We start from the raw sequence: 20371 nt of genomic DNA, 5'->3' as shown, positions 1-20371 counted from the left end.
ACCATGGATGAAATAAAAAAAAAAAAAAGAGTAAGGATACTATATGGGTTTCAGAGCCTCAGAAGGTCTCTAAGGCCTGGTCCCCTTCAGCAGTTCCTGGTATTTCATGGGCTTCTTTGGTCCTCTGCTTTTATTAGCCTGAACATGTAGCTTAGTGTTGCTAAGCTACATGACCCCTCCTTTTGTTCCTTTTTTATATAAAAATTAAGAGCTGCCTTTGATTTGTTACAAACCTTAACAAGAAGAAGTCTATTTTACTTTTCTGTTTTTAAAAGCCATGTAGGAGTTCCCGTTGTGGCACAGCAGAAATGAATCCGACTAGGAACCATGAGGTTGCGGGTTCAATCCCTGGCCTCACTCAGTGGGTTAATGATCCATCGTTGCTGCAAGCTGTGGTGTGGGTTGCAGACGTGGCTCGGATCTGGTGTTGCTTTGGCTGTGGCGTAGGCCAGCAGCTGTAGCTCCGATTAGAGCCCTAGCCTGGAACCTCCATATGCCACAGGTGGGGCCCTAAAAGGTAAAAAGACAATAAAAAATAAAATAAAAGCAATGTATACCATCATGGACATTTAGAAACACACAAAAACATCTGAAAGAAAGGAAAATCACTCTGGAGTTCCCTGGTGGCCTAGTGGTTAGGAATCCACTTTCACTCCCGCAGGCCCGGTTTATTCCCTGGTCTGGGAACTGAGATCTGAAATCCCACATCAAGCCACTGCATGTCGCAGCCAAGAAGGAAAAGAAAATCATTCTGGCCCCACTAGCCGGAGACAACCAACTGGTTGACATTTTGGTGTGTTTCTGACCTTCTTTTCATGCATAGTTGTGGAGTTTGTTTTCATCCCCATCATTGTGGTTGTGCTCTATATACAAGTTTGTGGGCTTTTTTCCACGTTATTGCAAAGCCTTGGTAACCATCGTTTTTGATGGCAGCTTGACAGTGTTTAGCCATTCCCCCATTGTTAGATGTTTGGCTTGGTTCTAATTTTCCCATCTGGTAAATAACATAGCGGTGAAAAAGTGTTCCATCTCTGTGAAGAGAACTGGGAAGCCAAGGGTTTGGGACCACAGTGAGGGTACAAATTCAGGACAAGAGGATCCCAGGGGCTCTGGTTGCTCTGTCATCTTGCTGGGAAGGTTTCTATAGCGTAGCTCCAGGAGGCAGACCCAGGGCCAAAGGAGGCAGATTTCCTTAGAAATAGCTCTTTGACTGCAAGAGGGGATATAGTGGGCTGTCTTGAAGTAGTGAGTTCCCTGTCACCGTAAGCATTCAAGGAGGGAATCCTACAGAGGAAGGACATTCCTTCACTACGAGGTCAAATTAGGTCACACCTTGGATCCACCCAACTCTCAGATTCTGTGAACTTTGTCTGATGTCATCACAAACCAATGATGAACCAGCCCTCAGATGAGTGGTCAAAGAGAGACAGCCTGGAAGGGAAGGAAGAACCTTGAACTTGGAGCCAAAAGACATGATGCGTCTAATTCCCTCTCTTCTTTTATCTTGGGCAAGTCATATTTAACCCTTGGAGGCTTCAGTTTCTCTGTCCATCAAATGGGATAAGGAAATTTGCCCTAACTTCCAGAAGAAGTACTATGGGGAGATAGAAGTTTCTGTGCACGCAGCCTGTTACCCTCTGTACATAAAAGATGTTATTATTATCCATAATGTTGAGAGCCGTACCAGTGATGAGGACACACCAGTGGAGTGGAGTACCATGTCCCCCTGCCTGGGCCACACTTCTTGGCTCCTCACTTCCTCTGCTGTCTCTCCATAACCCTCATTCTCGCTCTTGCAGATCGATGCCGCCTCCTTGATTGCTGCCTCGGTGATGGCCGCCCCTTGTGCCTTAGCCCTCTCCAAGCTGGTCTACCCAGAGGTGGAGGAGTCAAAGTTTAAGAGGGAGGAAGGAGTGAAACTGACCTACGGGTGAGCACAGCAGGAGAGCCTACAGAGAAGGGAGGAGGACGGGGGTGGGGGGGCAGCAGTAGGTCCCAGTTTCTCTGCCCATCCCCATCTTCCTCCATGCCCAGGCCACCTCCCCTCTCACTGCCCTGGTTGTTGGCCTCCCTTTAAAAACCCAGATTCCAGTTCTTGCATCATATTTTCCAGGCTCTGACCAGCAAGAAACATGAACTAGTCTTTGGAGAGTGACCTGATTCTTGGGGATGTGTCTGGTGTGTGTGTGTGTGTGTGTGTGTGTGTGTGTGTGTGTGTGTGTTGAGAAGAGTTGTGAAAAAAAGCTCCATGCCACCATCTCTGCATACCTTTGTGTTTTGACCCCCGGTGTCAATCACATTGACATATTGAAACTGTCCTTGATTTTATTCACCTCCTAACCTCTCTTCATCATTGTCTCAGCAAATTTTGTGTAACACTTAATCCTTAAAAAAATGTGGAAATACACTACTTTTGACACATGTGCTTGGGGATTCAATGGGCAGCCTCAACTTCACATCTTCCTGAAAGTCTAGAGCAACCCTGCCATAGAGAAGATAATGTGAGTCATACCCATAATTTAAAATTTTCTAATTTTCTATAATCATCTTTTTTCTATTTTATTTTATTTTTATTTTTTATTTTTTGGCCATGCCTGTGGCATGTGGAAGTTCTCCTGCAAGGGATCAAACCTGTGTCACAGCAGTAACCTGAGCCACTTGCAGTGACAATGCTGGACCCTTAGTCTGCTGCACCACAGGAGAACTCCTAGTAACCATCTTTTAAAAAGTAAAGAGGAGTTCCCGTGGTGGCTCAGTGGTAATGAACACGACTAGTATTCATGAGGACGTGGGTTCGATTGCTGGCTGCTTAGTGGGTGAAGAGTCTGGCATTGCTGTGAGTTGTGGTGTAGGTCACAGACACAGCTTGTATGCCACGTTGCTGTGGCTGTGTCATAGGCCAGCAGCTATAGCTCTGATTTGACCCATAGCCTGGGAACTTTCATAGGCCTCAAGTGAGGCCCTAAAAAGCAAAAAAAATAAAAAGAAAAAAATAAAAAGAAAGGTGATTTTGATAAAAGTTTTTCTTGACTCACTATACCCAAAATATTGTCATTTTAATATGTAATAAATATAAAATTATTAAGATATTTTACATTATATTATTATTAATAATAATAATTTTTTTTTTTTTGCTTTTTAGGGCAACACTCGCGGCATATGGAGTTTCCCAGGCTAGGGGTCACATCAGAACTACAGCTGCCAACCTATGCCACAGCCACAGGAACATGGGATTCAAGCTATGTCTGTGACCTACACCATAGCTCATGGCAATGCCAGATCCTTAACCCACTGAGCGAGGCCAGGGATCGAACCCGCAACCTCATGGTTCCTAGTTGGATTCATTTCCGCTGAGCCATGATGGGAACTCCCACATTAATTTTTTCGTACTAAACCTCTGAAATCTGGTGTGTATCCTTGCAACACATCTCAATTCAGATTAGCCTCTTTTCAAATGTTCAAAATTCATGTGTGGCTATCAGTTTCTGTCTGGGCAGCATCTGTGCTATGAGTCCGGGTCTTTGTTTTTTTTGTTTATTTGTTTTTTGGCCATGCCCGAAGCTGTGGAAGTACCTGGGCCAGGGATCAAACCCTCACCTTAGCAGTGACCTGAGCCACAGCAGTGACAACTTAGGCCCAGCTAGGCCACCAGGGAACTCCCAGAATCTGGGTCTTACCCTAGCGTTTGGACTAGCCCCTTCCTCTCTCTTGTCTCAGTGTAAAAACAAGGACCACTGGCTCTGGAACACTCTGTTCAAGGTTCCTCTTTGAAACTTTAGCATGGGGAGCTCTGCTTCCTTTGGGGATGGACCAATCACGATGGCTCTTGATCCCATCAACAGAGATGCTCAGAACCTCTTAGAAGCAGCTAGCAGTGGGGCTGCCATGTCCGTGAGGGTGGTGACCAACATCGCAGCCAACCTGATTGCCTTCCTGGCTGTGCTAGCCTTCATCAATGCTGCCCTCTCCTGGCTGGGAGACATGGTGGATGTCCAGGGGCTCAGCTTCCAGGTACAGTTCCGTCTGCCCACTTGGCCTGCTTGGTGGCTGATGGTGGGTGGACACCTGCAGAGCCCCTGCCAAGTCCAGTCCCAGCAGCTCTTCTTGTCTTGTGCCTCAGCTCATCTGCTCCTACGTCTTGCGGCCTGTGGCCTTCTTGATGGGTGTGGCCTGGGAGGACTGCCCAGTGGTGGCTGAGCTGCTGGGGATGAAGCTGTTTCTGAACGAGTTTGTGGCATATCAGGAGCTCTCCGGGTACAAGCAGCGCCGCCTCGCAGGGGCTGAGGAGTGGGTCGGCTCCAGGAAGCAGTGGATCTCTGTGAGTGTCCCCGTCCCCTCCCTGTGGCAGGGTGTGATATAGCTGCTCCCTTGGGCCCAGCTGAAACACACTGAGGTGGCACTCCACCTCCCACATCCCACAGCCCTGGGCAACAAGACAGCCTTAGGCTTTGCTGCCATTTTTCTCAAGGCCTCTTAGGAGATTGAGATGCAAGAAAGGGCCCTGTTGGAGGTGTCTGAGCGCCAACTATAGACCGGCACCATCCCGTGTGGCCTTGAGCCAGCCTCTCCACCTTGTCTCTTCTGTTGGAAAAACTGGTGTGGTACCTGCCACGCTCACCCCAAAAGAACAGATGTGAGCATCCAATGAGCTAAGAGAGTGGTACAGGGAGACCTCACCACCACATTCCCTGGCAATATATTGGATTCAGTTCAGGAGTTGGTTGGTTCTGTTAAGACTTATTAAAGGAGTTCCCATTAACTGCTAACTGGGCTCAGCAGTTAACGAACCCAACTAGTATCCACTAGGACGAAGGGTTCGATCCCTGACCTTGTTCAGTGGGTTAAGAATCTGGCATTGCCAGGTCTGTGTAGGTTGCAGACGCAGCTTGGATCACTCATTGCTGTGGCTCTGGTATAGGCCAGCAGTGACAGCTCTGATTTGACCCCTAGCCTGGGAACTTCCATATGCTACAGGTGCAGCCCTGAAAAAGCAAAAAAAAAAAAAAAAAAAAAAGACTTGAAAAAAAACTACTCCAAAAACTTTCTAAAATACAATTCTCTAAAAAAAACCCACAGCTGTATATAACATGATTGAGAAAGAAAAAAATTACCATCTCATCATTCCCAAATAGCAGCTATTATAATCTATAAGTAATTGTAATTCCAATGAATATAAAGATAATATAATTCCATTATTTGGCTATTATACACAACGCTGAAATGAATAGCTTTTTGCCTAGAACTTTTCCCTCCTCTCGGATCATTTCCTCGGGAGCTTTCCCAGATGTGGGATGACTGAGTCACATGGCGTGAGTTCTCATGCGGTTGCTGCCAGTAACTTTCCCAAAGGGTTATAGCAACTGAACCCACCCCAGCTGCGCCTGTGAGCCCTGATTTCACCACTCACTGAGCAGAACTGAGTAGCCTCTTATAAAAAAACAAAAACACCTTTTCCACTTTAATGTGCAAATAATAACCCATTGTTTTAATTTGTTTTTCCTGTGTAGAGTAAAAAGCCCAGATTTCCCCCAACTTGTCATGCTTAGCTCCAGTGTCCCTCTCTCCTCTAGAGACAGTGGGTGGTATGTGCCTTCAGGATCTTTGAAAATGAACTTTATTCCCTTAGTAAATATTTGATGAGACCTCTGAGGTGCCAAGGTATGAGGGATAAAAGTATCAGGGGTAAAAAGGCAAACTAGATAAGCATGGTCCCTGCTGTCATGGAACTGCTGGCATGTCTGTGGCTGTGGCATAGGCTGACAGCTGCAACTGCAACTCGACCCCTAGCCTGGGAATTTCCATATGCCAGGGGTGCATGCCCTAAAACAAAGCAAAACAAAACAAGAATCCCACTGCAGTAGCTCACTTCACTACAGAGGCACAGGTTCAATCCCCTGCCCAGTGCAGTGGGTGAACTATCTGGCATTGCCTCAGCTGCAGCTCAGATTTAATCCCTAGCAAGAGAACTTCCATATGCCTTGGGTGCAACCATTAGAAAAAAATGTTTTAAAACAATGAATGGTTAAATTCTATGAAGGAAATGAAGGAAACAAGGAAGGGGTGTCTTCCTTGACTGGAATGGTCAGAAAAGGCCTCCCTGAGGTGTGATAGTTGGCCTAAGACTTGGAAGGAGAAAAAGGGACCAGGAGAAGTTGGGAAGAGCATTCCAAGCAAAAAAAGAGACACATGCAAAGGCCCTGAGGTTGAAAAGCACTTGTTTGGAGAACTGAGAGGAGTCCAGTTCAAACAGGTGGCAATGGTAAGAGAGTGGCACAGGCCAAGGAGCAGTAGGAAGTTACTGAAGATTTGACATTTTACATTCTGAGATTACTTGGGCTGCTGCTAGAGGGCGATTGTAGGCAAGCAGGATGCAGATACTTTAATGTTTTTCCATCAGTTTATGTAAACTCTGCATGTTATAAAGATATTAACCCTTTTCTGTTACATTTCCCACGTATATTTTTCCTAATCTCTACTCCACTCCCCCTTCATTCTGTATTCAGGGATTTTTCTTTTAACACCAAATTTACACCAAATCTTTGCATTTCTTCTATTATTTCTAAGTTTAGAAAGTTATCTCCTGTCCAAAAATTTGGTAATGGTGGAATTCTTGAAATAATATAGTGAAGTAGTTAAAATTGTGCTCTTTGGAGTCAGACAAAACTGAATTCAAATTCTGACACAGCTGCCTTTTTGCTGTGTGAACCTCATCTGTTACTTCTATGAGCCTCAGTTTGTTCCTCTCCAAAATGTAATAATACTATTTTGTAACAGTAACAATTTGGGGGGGAGGTTTAGGGCTGCAACCACAGCATGTGGAAATTCCCAGGCTAGGGTTTGAAATGGAGCTGCAACTGCAGGCCTACACCATAGCCACAGCAATGCCAGATGCAACCTACACCACAGCTCACAGCAATCCTTAACTCACTGAGCGAGGCTGGGGTTCGAACCCGAGTCCTCATGGATATGTCTGGTTCGTTTCTTTATTTGATGTTTAAAATATTAATATTTATCTGCTTCAATGACCTAGAATTAGTTTTTTATATGGTATGAGTTATGCATCTAAAAGCCAATTTTTTCCCCCAAATTGTTCTGTTTTGGCTCTTAACCCTTCTCTTTAAGAAATGACATAATTGCTTAGAGCAAAAGGGAAGGAGAATCACCTTGCTTAAATACCTATCCCGTGCCTATCACCTGCTATACATTTTATGATCCTTCCAGGCAGGTATTATTATTCTTCACATTCTAGACAGGTACTATGATTCCCACATTCCTGATGGAGAAACTGAAACTTAAGGAGGCTACTGACTTGCTCAGCCGGAAAATAGGCCTAGACAAGCCTGGAACTCAAGTTGATTGGGCTCCAAATCCAGCACTGTCTCTGCCAGTCTCCCTCGGAGGGCCTCAGTCTGAAAGCACTGTTGGTAAACAGAAGCCCAGGACTGCAGCACATCTGGAAGAGCCGTTCACCCCCAGGCCACTGGGCACAGAGCTTGGCAGAGCCAAAGTGAGAGGGCTGGGCCAGCCGGACTCATACCCAGAAAGACTGCTGATTAAGATAAGGAGATTCCGAGTTCCCACTGTGGCATAGCAGAAACAAACCCGACTAGTATCCATGAGGATGCAGGTTTGATCCCTGGCCTCGCTCAGTGGGTTAAGGATCTGGCATTGCTGTGAGCTCTGGTGTAGGTGGCAGATGTGGCTCAGATCCTGTGTGGCTGTGGCTGTGGTGCAGGCCGGCAGCTGTAGCTCCAATTAGACCCCTAGCCTGGGAACCTCCATATGCCATGGGTGTGGCCTTAAAAAGCAAAAAAAAAAAAAAAAAAAAAAAAAGATAAGGAGTTCAAGGACAGAGGAGAGGGAGACTATGTTTGTGAGCTGGTGCAGTTTGAGCTGACTTAGTGGTGAGCGCGCAAGGCCTGGGAAGGGGCAGCACCAAGAAAAGAGCTTCCACGGTCGAAGACACATGGGAAGCAGGTGAAATGAAGGCCGGGGAGCCTGCGTGGTGTGGGGGGCTCAGCCATTCCATCTGAGGGAAGCTCCTCCCCACTCACCCTCTGTCTTCTCAGGTCAGAGCAGAAATCCTCACAACGTACGCCCTCTGTGGATTTGCCAACTTCAGCTCCATTGGGATCATGCTGGGCGGCCTGAGTAAGTGTGCTGTGGGGGGGCCTCCCCAGCATCCTGGAGAGTCAGGGGTGGACTCCAGTCCTGGCTCTACAACAACATCCCGGGGGGTCTGTGGGCCTCAGTTCTCCCATTAGTCTAAGGCAGACCCTCAACCAGACAGCCGTGGAGCTTCCTCCCAGCCTGGAATTTCATGATTTCTCAGCTGCTTAGCCCAGGAAGTTAGCACCTTGGCCTTGCAGGCCAAGCCTGGATCTGGGCTCTGGGGAGGGATGGGGGCTGAGGTGCTGACCTTCCCCCTCAAGCTTTGTCTTGCCAGTTCCTGAACCCACAGTGGACAGGCAGGCCTGGTGGGGCCTAGGAAGGGAGGCTCTGCACAGCTCTCAGCTCTTCACAGGAAAACACTTCCAACCCTTGCAGTGTCTGGCCTGGTGGTTTAACCATCCTGTTTTACAGAGAAGGAAATTAAGCCTTGGAAAAGCGAAATCATGGCCCAAGTTACTCAGCTAATAATTGGCTGAACCTGTGTCTAATCCCAGGTCTGCCTGACTCCAAACTCACCTTCTATTCCCACACCTGCCGCTGATGGCCTGCGGGAGGTGTGGAGTGCTACTTAGGGGCCCACATCAGGCCAAGGAGGATTCCCAAACCTAACGAGTGTCAGAAGGATAATGTCTGTCCCTCTGGCCACCCGGAAGAGGAAGAGGGATCAGCAGATGTGGCTGGAGGCAGAAAAGCATGCGAGGTCCTGGCCCTTGGCACTCCTGTTCTCTTGCAGCCTCCATGGTCCCGCAGCGGAAGGGCGACTTCTCCCAGATTGTGCTCCGGGCACTCTGCACCGGGGCCTGTGTGTCCCTGGTGAACGCTTGTGTGGCAGGTGAGTGCGGGCCTGGCAAGCTCCGGACTCAGAGCCCTGATTCTCTAGCTGGCCCTGATCCAGGGCACCAAGGTTCTGGCTTCTCCAGAAGGCCTTGATCCGGGTTGGGGGGCAGGAGGCAGATGGGCCCTGCCCACCAGCTGCTTTCCCTGCACAGGGATCCTCTACGTGCCCAGGGGGGCTGAGGTTGACTGTGTGTCCTTCCTGAACACGACCCTCAGCAGCAGCAGCTTTGAAGTGTACCAGTGCTGCCGCCAGTTCTTCCAGAGGTGAGGGCCTGGGTGGCGGGGCCAGGGAGCACCAACAGTGATGTGGCGCAGAAGGCCTGAGTACCTGAGGGATGCCTTTGGCACCAGGGCCGAGGATAAAAATGTTGTGGCCATGGAGTTTCTGCTGTGGATCAGCGGTTAACAAACCCGACTAGTATCCATGAGAATGTGGGTTTGATCCCTGGCCTCGCTCAGTGGGTTAAGGATCTGGCGTTGCCATGAGCTGTGGTGTAGGCCGGCGGCTACAGCTGATTCAACCCCTGGCCTGGGCACCTCCATATACTGCTGGTGCGGCCATAAAAAGACAGACAGAGAAGGATGGAAGGAAGGAAGAGAGAAATGTTGTGGCCATGGCTGATGTGACCAAGGGAGGAGGATGTGGGGGCTTGGGGATCAGACTTGGAGAGGAAGTTTGGACCAGAGACAAGAAGCAGCTTTCCCAAAGGTGCACAGCCATTAGTGGCCAGCACAGTCAGGCCTGGAGCTCAGACTACAGCCTTTGCTTCTTTTCAGCACCAGCCTGGAGTTCAGCCCAGAGGCCCTGGACAACTGCTGTCGATTTTACAATCACACGATCTGTGTATAGCAGGGACAGGACATCTGTGTGCCTTCAGGGGGCTTTTCTTTCCTTGGAAACAGCTGTCCCCATCTTTCTCTCACCAGCCTCCCCCTTGGGGAAGCCACCAGGCTTGGACTTACCTCAGATTGAGAAGACTCATGGGGAGAATGGGCAGAGTATATAAGTGAGTGAGGGGAGTTCCTGTCATGGCACAGCAGAAAGGAATCTGACTAGGAACCATGAGGCTGTGGGTTTGATCCCCGGCCTCACTCAGTGGGTTAAGGATCTGGCGTTGCCATGAGCTGTGCCCCCCACTCCTCACCCGCTTCTGTTCTCCAGCCCCTACCTCCCAAAATGTGAATTCTCAGAGTCACCTCTGCCTCTTCTTCCCTCTATGCCCAAACAGCAGCCTGCTCTCCCCACCCTCCCTCCTCCCCACCTTGGGTCTCTCACACTGGCCCTTTCCTTCTGCTCAGCACCCTTAGCCGGGCATTTCAGCTGCCTCCTTCCCTCCTCCTCTCTGGTCACTGAAATCTGGCTGTGGCTTAACTCCTGCCTGACAGCTTTTCCTGGAGACCCTTCCTCCCCTCTCAGAGACTCCACACTGCCCTCCCCCAAAGCACTTCCCAGACTGGTGTCCCGCAAGACCTGTGGAAGTATCCATCATCCACTAGGTTTGGGAAACACTGGGCTAAATAAAGTTAGGGGGGTTGTTTATTTGCTTTTTGTTTTTCACTATGGACTTATTAGAGCTTGATGTGGATATGATAGGAGACAGTTTCCAAATTTGGCCATAAGAATCTTTTTGATGGGGAGTTCCCGTCGTGGTGCAGTGGTTAACGAATCTGACTAGGAACCATGAGGTCGCAGGTTTGATCCCTGGCCTTGTTCAGTGGGTTAAGGATCTGGCATTGCCATGAGCTGTGGTGAAGGTTGCAGACGCGGCTCGGATCCCCAATTGCTGTGGCTGTGGTGTAGGCCGGTGGCTACAGCTCCGATTAGACCCCTAGCCTGGGAACCTCCATATGCCGTGGGAAGCGGCCCTAGAAAAGGCAAAAAGACCAAAAAAAAAAAAGAATCTTTTTGATGGAAGTATCTCTTAGTTGAGGACTCTGTGGAGAACAATTTGGAAACATTGGTTAGTGTCAAACTGCTTTACTCTGCATGACACTTGCAAATGTTTATGTAGTGCCATGTGTCTGACGCCATTCTTAGTGCTTCACACTTTCTAACTCAATCCTTACAACAACCCTGCGAGGCAGGTACTATTATTATCCCTAGTTGAGGAATCAGAGTCCCTGAGAGGTTAAGTAACTTGCCCAAAGTGGCACAGCCGGGAAGGGGAAGAGGCTGGACTTGAACCCTGCTACCCAGTTCCATTAGCTGTGGTATGAAATCTCCCTGCTAGGCTGTTAGCAGTCAAGGAACTCTGTTGTGAGACTTGTCCTTACCCCTCTCCCTGCCGTTTGTCTCCAGCACAGTCCCTCTGCTCCAGTAGGTCAGGCGTCTGGGGTGTTTCCTCTGCCCTGAGTCTTCGTTTCCGGAGTTCCCATCACCCAGCATGCCCTCCCCTCCCCGCTTTTGCCTAGGCTGCTGCTGCCACCTCCATCCCCATTTCCCAGCAGTTCTGGCTGCAGTGACTTGCAGAGCCCCTGCCACAGTGGCCCCCGAACCCCTGTTCTCGCACTCACCTCTGTCCGATCAGGCTTCCCTGTTGGGGCCTGGCCCAAAGCACAGGGGATACAGGGTCTGTTCAGCTGTTACCCTGATTTGTCAAGGATTTGGGTTCCACTGGGCACTGGCCTTGCTCCTTGTGGCCCCCACAGGCTGGCCCTGGGTCCCTGTTCTCAGGGCCTGAGTCCTTCCCCTTAGCTCTGTGGAGCAGAGTTTTGCCTGACTCCCATACCCCCTGGCTAGGCTCCTGCCTTGCTCTTTGCAGCCCTCCATCAGCTCCTATCCCTGCCTCAAATCCCCTCGAGCTGTCACAGGACACCCTCCTGATGTGGACTGCACAGCTGTCTCCTGATATTGGACGCTGCTGCCTTCCCTGTTAGGTCATGGAGCCACCTGAGGGCTCACCCCTCCCTCCTTCCCTGGACACCTGTACATTCATCACCTGGTCAGTTTCATTCCCTGGAAGACTGTAAGCCCCTTGAACACAGGACTCAGCATAGTTCTGGGCCCATAAAAGTGTTAATAAATGTAGGTGGAATTGAATTGCAGCTGCTCTCAGAGCCACCAGCACGCATGCCATGCTATACAATACAAATTGCTTTCAGCTCAAGAGCTGTTCTGATCCAGGGGACAGGCACAGAATTACAGTCTTTTTGGTTATCTGAGTAGCAGACTCTCATTTTCTCCACCCACTGTGTTCCTTCTTCCTCTTCTTGTACCTGCAGAAGTTGGGAGCCCCTTGAGGGTAGGATTACAAAAATGTGCTACTGAGAGAAGGCGCTGGTGCTGGTACTAGATGTCTGAGCTTAACTGCAGCCTAAGCATCAGCTTCTGAGTCAGGATTGGCACAGATGCCTCCACTCACCCCTCCCCCAGCCATGACAGGCATTGCTAATCAATCACAGCATTCCTTGCATTGAATCCAGAAGGGGCTTCAGAATCCATATTAGCTCAGGGCTGGATGAGCCCATCACCAAGTGATTCAAGGTCAGAAATTCAAGAGAAAATTATTTGCCACTCCTTTGTGAAGAAACAGATCCTAAGGACCCAAACTCCTATTGATTTTGCATCACTGGCCCAGGAAGGTCTGAAGTTTTTGAGAAAGACTCTAGAAATCAAAAGTGGTTAAAGCAGAGAGGGATTCCTTGCAAAGAATGAAGCCTTTGTAAGTGGTTTGTCCACTCCAGGTTAATGTATTATTTGTTTATATGTAAGGAACATATACCAAATACCTACTATATTAGTCGACTTGGGCTGCCATAACAAAATACCATAGACTGGGTAGCTTCAACAACACAATTTATTTTGTCATAGTTTTAGAGGCTAGAGGTCCAAGATTAAGGTGCCAGTAGAGTCAGTTTATGGTGAGGTCTCTCTTCCTGGCTTAGAGACGGCCACTTGCTGTGTCTTCTCATGACAGAGAGACAGACACTCTCTAATATTTCTTTTTATAAAGGCACTAATCCCACCCATCACAGGAGCGCAACCCTCATGACTTGATCTAACCTTACTTCTATTCCCAAAGGCGCATCTCCTGATACCATCACATTGGGCATTGGAGCTTCAACATACAAGTTGGCGGGTGGGGGAGGCAGCACAATTCAGTCTGTAACACCTACTATGTTGCAGACTCTGAGCTAGCAGGGGGGCAGCAGTGAACCAGACCCTGAAATGAGCTAAAGAACTGGAAGTTTCCTTCAAGAAGAGGGTCAGCTGGGAAGGGAAGCCACAACAGAGACTGGGCGGAGGTGGCTCCTAGAAAGGATCCTTTGAGAGGAGGGAAGAGGAAAGTGACTCCAGCAGGACTTGTTAGGCATCCGTAGGTGACCTGGTCAATGGCATTTTTTGAGATTCTTAGTGTATTAGAGAGGGAGTGTAATACCCAAAATTGGACTATACAAATTACCATTTAAATTGTCGTATATTTTAACACGGAATTCACTGTGGTATCAGGTTATCCACAACCTCAAGACAGAATTTTTTTTCCAGTTAAAGCCCAATTCAGTAATTTAAAAAGCCATTTTTAGGAATTCCCTTGTGGCACAGCAGGTTGAATATCCAATGTTGTCACTGCAGCAGCCCAGGAACTTCCAAATGACATGGGCCTGGACCAAAATAAATACACAACAGCAATAAAGCCATGTTTATTAATATCAAATATTTAAATGTGATCACATGCTTTTGCATAAATTAGGTTTCTTGAAATATGTAGATTCTGTGTTCTTCTATATTTAGCATGGTAACAATCTTGCATGATATACAAGATCTACTTCTCACTTTAAGTCCTGGTGGGGTGGCCTTTTAGTCACATGGCTATATGAATGACCTCATTTGGAGAGACCAGTAAAAGTCAACACTGAAAGCCCTTTCTGGATTCGAGACTCCTGTCCCCCTCCTGCTGCCCTCTGCTGCCCCCTGCATGTGCCTGCTGACCAGCAAAAGGAATTGAAAGGCCTGGATGCCCAGAGCCTGGTGAGAGCAGACCTTTCCCAGGCAGGACTGGCTGTGGCTGCCCATGGAATTGACTGCAGAAAGGTTCAGAGCAGCCAGAGAGTGCTGCCCCTGGGCGGCACAGAGGGGCTGTCCTGCCCTGGAGCGGGGGTTAGAACAGTATGGCCTTCAGGAGAGATCACAGCCATGAGCGCAGTGGGGTGAGGCCGGGAGAGCAGCCCCTTGGTGAGCCCAGGCCTCACTTTCATGTCTGGGAGCAAGGGGCACATGAGGCGTGGGTGAGCAGAAGCCTACGTGAGGCCTCACCCAGTGGGGTCCTCTCTCTGTGCCGAAGACTACTCCCCCCACCCCAGTTTGTCCTGGACCAATATTTGTATAAAAGACAATACAAGTGAATTACTGAGAAAATAATAATAAAAGTATATGACGTACAAGCCTCAATTCTTTTCTCTCTTAATTTTTATTTTATATTAGAGTATAGTTATTTACAATGTGTTAGTTTCAGATGTACAGCAAATTGATCGTTATAATACACATATCTGTTCTTTTTCAGATTCTTTTCCCATATAGGTTATTATAGAATACTGAGTAGAGTTCCCTGTGCTATATTGTAAGTCCATGTTGTTTACCTACTTTATGTATGATGGGGGGAATTCCTAATTTATCCCCCCCCACGCCTTTCCCTTTTGGTAACTATAAGTTTGGTTTTAAAGTCTGTGAGTCTGTTTCTGTTTTATAAATAAGTTTATTTGTATCATTTTTAAAGATTCTGCATATAAGTGATATCATATGACATTTGTCTTTGTCTGACTTACTGTGTATGATAATCTCTAGGTCCATCCATGTTTTTGCAAATGGCATTATTTTATTCTTTTTTTATGGCTGAGTAATATTCCATTGTATGGATGTACCACCTCTATTCATTCCTATGTCAATGGACATTTAGGTTGCTTCCATGTCCTGGCTCTTATAAATAGTGCTGCAGTGAACATTGTAGTGTGTATATGTTAAATTACAGTTTTCTCTGGATAGATGCCCAGCAGTGGGGTTGCTGGATCATATGATAGTTCTATTTTTTTATGGAACTCCATACTGTTATCCATAGTACATTCCTATTAAGAGTGTAGTAGGATTCTCTTTTCTCCACATCTCTATAGCATTTATTGTTTGTAGACTTTTTGATGATGGCCATTCTGACTGGTGTGAGCTAATACCTCATTATAGTTTTGATTTACATTTCTCTAATAATTAATGATGTTGAGCATCTTTTCATGTGCTTTTTTGCCATTTATAAGTATATGTCTGTTTTTTGTTTTTTGTTTTTTTGTCTTTTTTTGCTTTGTTTAGGGCCACACCTGTGGCATATGGAGGTTCCCAGGCTAGGGGTCTAATCAGAGCTATGGCTGCTGGCCTATGGCACAGCCACAGCAATGCCAGATCTGAGGCAAGTCTGTGACCTACACCACAGCTCACAGCAACACTGGATCCTTAACCCACTGAACAAGGCTAGGGGTTGAACCCACAATCTCATGGTTCCTAGTCAGATTTGTTTCCACTGTGCCATGACTGGAACTCCAGTATGTATGTCTTCTTTGGAGAAATGTCTATTTAGATCTTCTGGACATTTTTTTATTTGTTTGTTTATTTGTTTTTGATATTGAGCTGCATGACCTGTTTGTGTATTTTGGAGACTAATTCCTTGTCAGTGCATCATTTGCAAATATTTTCTACTATTCTGTGGGTTGTCTTTTCATTTTGTAAAAGCTGTACAGGAGTTCCCATCATGGCTCAGTGGTTAACAAATCCGACTAGGAACCATGACGTTGAGGGTTTGATCCCTGGCCTCGCTCAGTGGGTTAAGGATCCGGCATTGCTGTGAGCTGTGGTGTAGGTTGCAGTCTCGGCTCAGATCCCATGTTGCTATGGCTCTGGTGTAGGCCAGCAGCTACAGCTCCGATTAGACCCCTAGGCTGGGAACCTCCACATGCCTCAGGAGTGGCCCTAGAAATGGCAAAAAAAAAAAAAAAAAAAAAAAAAAAAAAAAAAGCTGTGCGAAAGCTTGTAAGGTTAATTAGGTCTCAAATGTTTATTTTTGTTTTCATTTTCATTATTCTAAGAGGTGGATCCAAAAAGATATTGCTGCACCTTCCTTGAGTGTTCTGCCTGTGTCTTCTTCTAGGAGTTTTACGGTATTCAGTCTTTTTTTGTGTATGTGTGTCTTTTTTCTTTCTTTCTTTCTTTCTTTTTTTTTAGGGCTGTACCTGCAGCATATGGAATTTCCCAGGCTAGGGGTCAAATTGGAGCTGTAGCTGCCAACCTACGCTACAGCTACAGCCACAGCAACACATGTTCTGAGCGTGTCTGTGACCTACACCACAGCTCACCTCAATGCCAGATCCTTAACCCACTGAGTGAGACCAGGAATCAAACCCACATCCTCATGGATACTAGACAGGTTTGTTACTACTGAGCCATTACAGGAACTTCTGTATTCAGTCTTACATTTAGGTCTTTAATCCATTTTTAGTTTATTTTGTGTATGATGTTACAGAATGTTCTAATTTCATTCTTTAACATGTAACTGTCCAGTTTTCCCACCACCACTTAATGAAGAGACTGTCTTTTCTGCGTTGGATATTCTTGCCTCCTTTTTCATAGATTAATTGACCACAGGTGTGTGGGTTTACTTCTGGGCTTTCCATCTTGTTCCATTGATCTATATTTTTGTCTTGTGCCAGTACCTTTCTCTTTTGATGATTGAAGCTTGGTAGTATCATCTGAGGTCAGGGAGCCTGATTCCTCCAGCTCTGTTTTTCTTTATCAAAATTGCTTTGGCTATTTGGGGTCTTTTAGTTTCCATACAAATTTGCTATTGGTAATTTGATAGGAATTTCATTGAAATTGTAGATTGCCTTGGGTAGTATACTCATTTTGACAATATTGATTCTTCTAATCCAAGAACATGGTATATCTTTCCATCTGTGTCATCTTTGCTTTCTTTCATCAGCATCTTATAGTTTTCAGAGTACAGGTCTTTTGTATCCTGAGGTAGGTTTATTCCTAGGTATTCTATTCTTTTTGATGTGATGGTAAATGGAATTTTTTTCCTTAATTTCTTTTTCTGGTCTTTCATTGTTAGTATTTAGAAATGCAAGAGATTTCTGTGTGTTAATTTTGTACCCTGTAACTTTACCAAATTCATTGATGAGCTCTAGCAGCTTTCTGGTAGTATCTTTAGGATTTTCTATGTATAACATCATTCATTTGCAAACAATGACAGTTTTACTTCTTATTTTCTAATTTTGATTCCTTTTATTTCTTTTTCTTTTCTGATTGCTGTTTATAGGACTCCCAAAACTATGCTGAATAAAAGTGGTTGTCTTCTTCCTTATCTTAGAGGAAGTGCTTTCAGCTTTTCACCATTGAGTATGATGTTAGTTGTAGGTTTGTCATGTATAGCCATTTTTATGTTGAGATAGTTCCCTCTATACCCACTTTCTAGAAAGTTTTTATCATAAATGGATGTTGAATTTTATCAAAAGCTTTTTCTGAATCTATTGAGATGATCATATGGTTTTTACGCCTCAGTTTGTTAATATAGTATATCCTACTGATTGATTTGTGTATATTTAAAAATCGTTGCATCCCTCAGGTAAATCCCACTTGATCATGATGCATGATTCTTTTTCTTTTTTTTTTTTTTTTTTTTTTTTTTAGGGCTTCACTTGCAGCATGTGGAAGTTCCTAGGCTAGGGGTCGAATTGGAGCTGCATCTGCGACCAACACCACAGCTCACAGCAATGCCAGATACCTGACCCACTGAGCAAGGCCAGGGATCCAACCCGCATCCTCATGGATACTAGTCGTGTTTGTAACCACCGAGCCACAGTGGGAACTCCTGATGTATGATTCTGATGTTGGATTCAGTTTGCTAGCATCTTACTGGGGATTTTGCATCTATGTTCATCAGTGATATTGGCCTATAATTTTCTTTTTTGGGGATATCTTTGTCTAGTTTTGGTATCAGGATGATGGTAGCATCATAGAAGGAGCTTGGGAGTATTTCTTTCTCTGCAGTTTTTTGGAATAGTTTCAGAAGGATAGTTGTTAACCCTTCTCTAATGTTCACAAGTAGAATTTGCCTGTGAAACATCTAGTCTTGGATTTTTGTTTGTTGGAAATTTTAAAATTACAGTTTCAGTTTCAGTTGTTTGAAATGGGTCTGTTCATCTCTTCCATTTCTTCCTGGTTCAGGCTTGGATGATTGTACTTTTCTAAGAATTTGTCCATTTCTTATAAGTTCTCCATTTTATTGGCATATAGTTGCTTTGTCTCTTACGAGTCTTTGTATTTCTGTGATGTCAGTTGTAAATTCTCCTTTTTCATTTCTAATTTTACTGATTTGAGTCTTCTCCCTTTTTTTTTCCTTGATGAATCTGGCTAAAGATTTATCAATTTTTGTGCTCTTTTCAAAGAACCAGGTTTTGGTTTCATTGATCTTCTCTATTGTTTTCTTCATCTCTATTTATTTCTGCTCTAATCATTGATTTCTTTCCTTCTACTCTCTTTGAGTTTTGTTTGTTCTTCTTTCTCTAGTTACCTTAGGTATAGGTTAAGTTGTTTATTTGAGAGGTTTCTTATTTCCAGAGGCAAGATTGTATTGCTATAAACTTCACTGTAAGAACTGCTTTTTTTTTTTTTTCTTATTATTTTAGGGCCACATCCGTGGCATACAGAGTTTCCCAGTCTAGGGGTCTAATTGGAGCTACAGCTGCCAGCCTATGCCACAGCGACAGCAACGCCATATCAGAGCCGTGTCTCCGACCTAACCACAGTTCACTGCAACGCTGGATCCTTAGCCTACTGAGAAAGGCCAGGGATCGAACCCACACCCTCATGGTTTCTAGTCAGATTCATTTCTGCTGCACCACGACAGGAACTCCTGTAAGAGCTGCTTTTGCTGAATCCCATAGGTTTTGGATCATGGTGTTTCATTTTCATTTATCTCTAGGTATTTTTTCATTCCTTCCTTGATCTTCAGTGACACATTTGTTGCTTAGTTGCATGTTGTTTAGTCTGTTTTTTTTTTTACTTGTAGTTGATTTCTAATCTTAATGGTGTTGTGGTTGGAAAAGATGCTTGATGTGATTTCATTTTTTTTTTTTTAGAGACCTGACTTTATTTTTTATTTATTTTTTGGCTGTGCCCATGCTATGCATAAGTTCCCAGGCCAGGGATTGAACCCATGCCACAGCAGCCATCTGAACTGCTGCAATAACAATGCCGGGTCCTTAACCCACTGTGCCAAGAGAAATCCTGATTTCAATTTTTCTTAAATTTACCAATGCTTGTTTTGTGGCTCAATATATGACCTATCCTGGAGACTATTCCCATGAGCACTTGAAAAGAATATATAGGAGTTCCCGTCGTGGTGCAGTGGTTAACGAATCCGACTAGGAACCATGAGGTTGCAGGTTCAATCCCTGCCCTTGCTCAGTGGGTTAAGGATCCGGTGAGCCGTGAGCTGTGGTGTAGGTCGCAGATGTGGCTCGGATCCCGCGTTGCTGTGGCGCTGGTGGAGGCCGGTGGCTACAGCTCTGATTAGACCCCTAGCCTGGGAACCTCCATATGCCACTGGAGTGGCTCTAGAAAAGGCAAAAGGACCAAAAAAAAAAGAAAAGAAAAGAATATATATTCTGCTGCTTTTGGATAGAATGCTCTATAAAAATCAATTAAGTTCATCTGGTCTAATGTGTCATTTAAGGCTTGTGTTTCCTTGTTGATTTTTTTGTCTGGATGATCTGTCCATTGCTGTAAGTGAGGTGTTAAAGTGCCCCCACTGTTATTGTGTCACTGTTGAGTTCTCCTTTTATGTCTGTCAGTATTTGCCTTATGTATTGATGTGTTCCTATGTTGTGTGCATATGTATTTACAATTGATATATCTTCTTAGATTGACCCCTTGATCATTATGCAGCATCCTTCTTTGTGTTTTGTAGCAGTCTTTATTGTAAAGTCTAATTTTGTCTATGAGTATCATTTGATTTCCATTTGCATGGAATAACTTTTTCCATCCCCTCACTCTCAGTCTGAATGTGTCCCTAGACCTCAAGTAGGTCTCTGGTAGACAATGTATATACTGGTCTTATTTTTTTTTTTTTATCCATTCTTTAGGTTTGAGTCTTTAGGTTCGAATGTTTAATCCATTTACATTTAAGGTAATTACTGATACATATGTTCTTATTGCCATTTTGTTAATTGTTTCATTTTTTGTTGTTTTGCTGGTTTGTTTGTTTGCTTGATTTTTAGGGCCATACCTGTGGGATATGAAAGTTCCCAGGCTAGGGGTTGAATGAGAGCTGCAGCTTCCAGCCTAGGGCACAGCCACAGCAATGCAGGATCTGAGCCATGTCTG

At 45.5% G+C, this 20371-nt stretch overlaps 1 protein-coding gene across 2 annotated transcripts in view; it reads left to right on the top strand.

Moving 5' to 3' along the window:
* The window catches only part of SLC28A1 (solute carrier family 28 member 1), a 49938-nt gene extending 35540 nt beyond the window's left edge, over positions 1-14398 (top strand). Inside the window, 7 exon segments of one of the 2 annotated variants that reach the window (NM_214112.1) lie at positions 1800-1930; positions 3843-4011; positions 4121-4318; positions 8070-8151; positions 8906-9004; positions 9162-9273; positions 9787-10907. In NM_214112.1, the coding sequence (NP_999277.1) occupies positions 1800-1930; positions 3843-4011; positions 4121-4318; positions 8070-8151; positions 8906-9004; positions 9162-9273; positions 9787-9859 (864 nt within the window). In that variant the 3' untranslated portion in view covers positions 9860-10907. 2 annotated transcript variants of the gene reach the window in all.
* Positions 14399-20371: the final 5973 nt, after the last annotated feature.

The sequence above is a fragment of the Sus scrofa genome, chromosome 7 (genome assembly GCF_054392235.1).
Source record: "Sus scrofa isolate SSC_HxYL_T2T_F1_AM1 chromosome 7, Sscrofa_HxYL_maternal_Yorkshire_Landrace_v2.0, whole genome shotgun sequence".
NCBI classification, from domain to species: domain Eukaryota; kingdom Metazoa; phylum Chordata; class Mammalia; order Artiodactyla; family Suidae; genus Sus; species Sus scrofa.
Note: the sequence above shows the minus strand (reverse complement) of the source record. Positions and strands in the feature narration are given on the sequence as shown.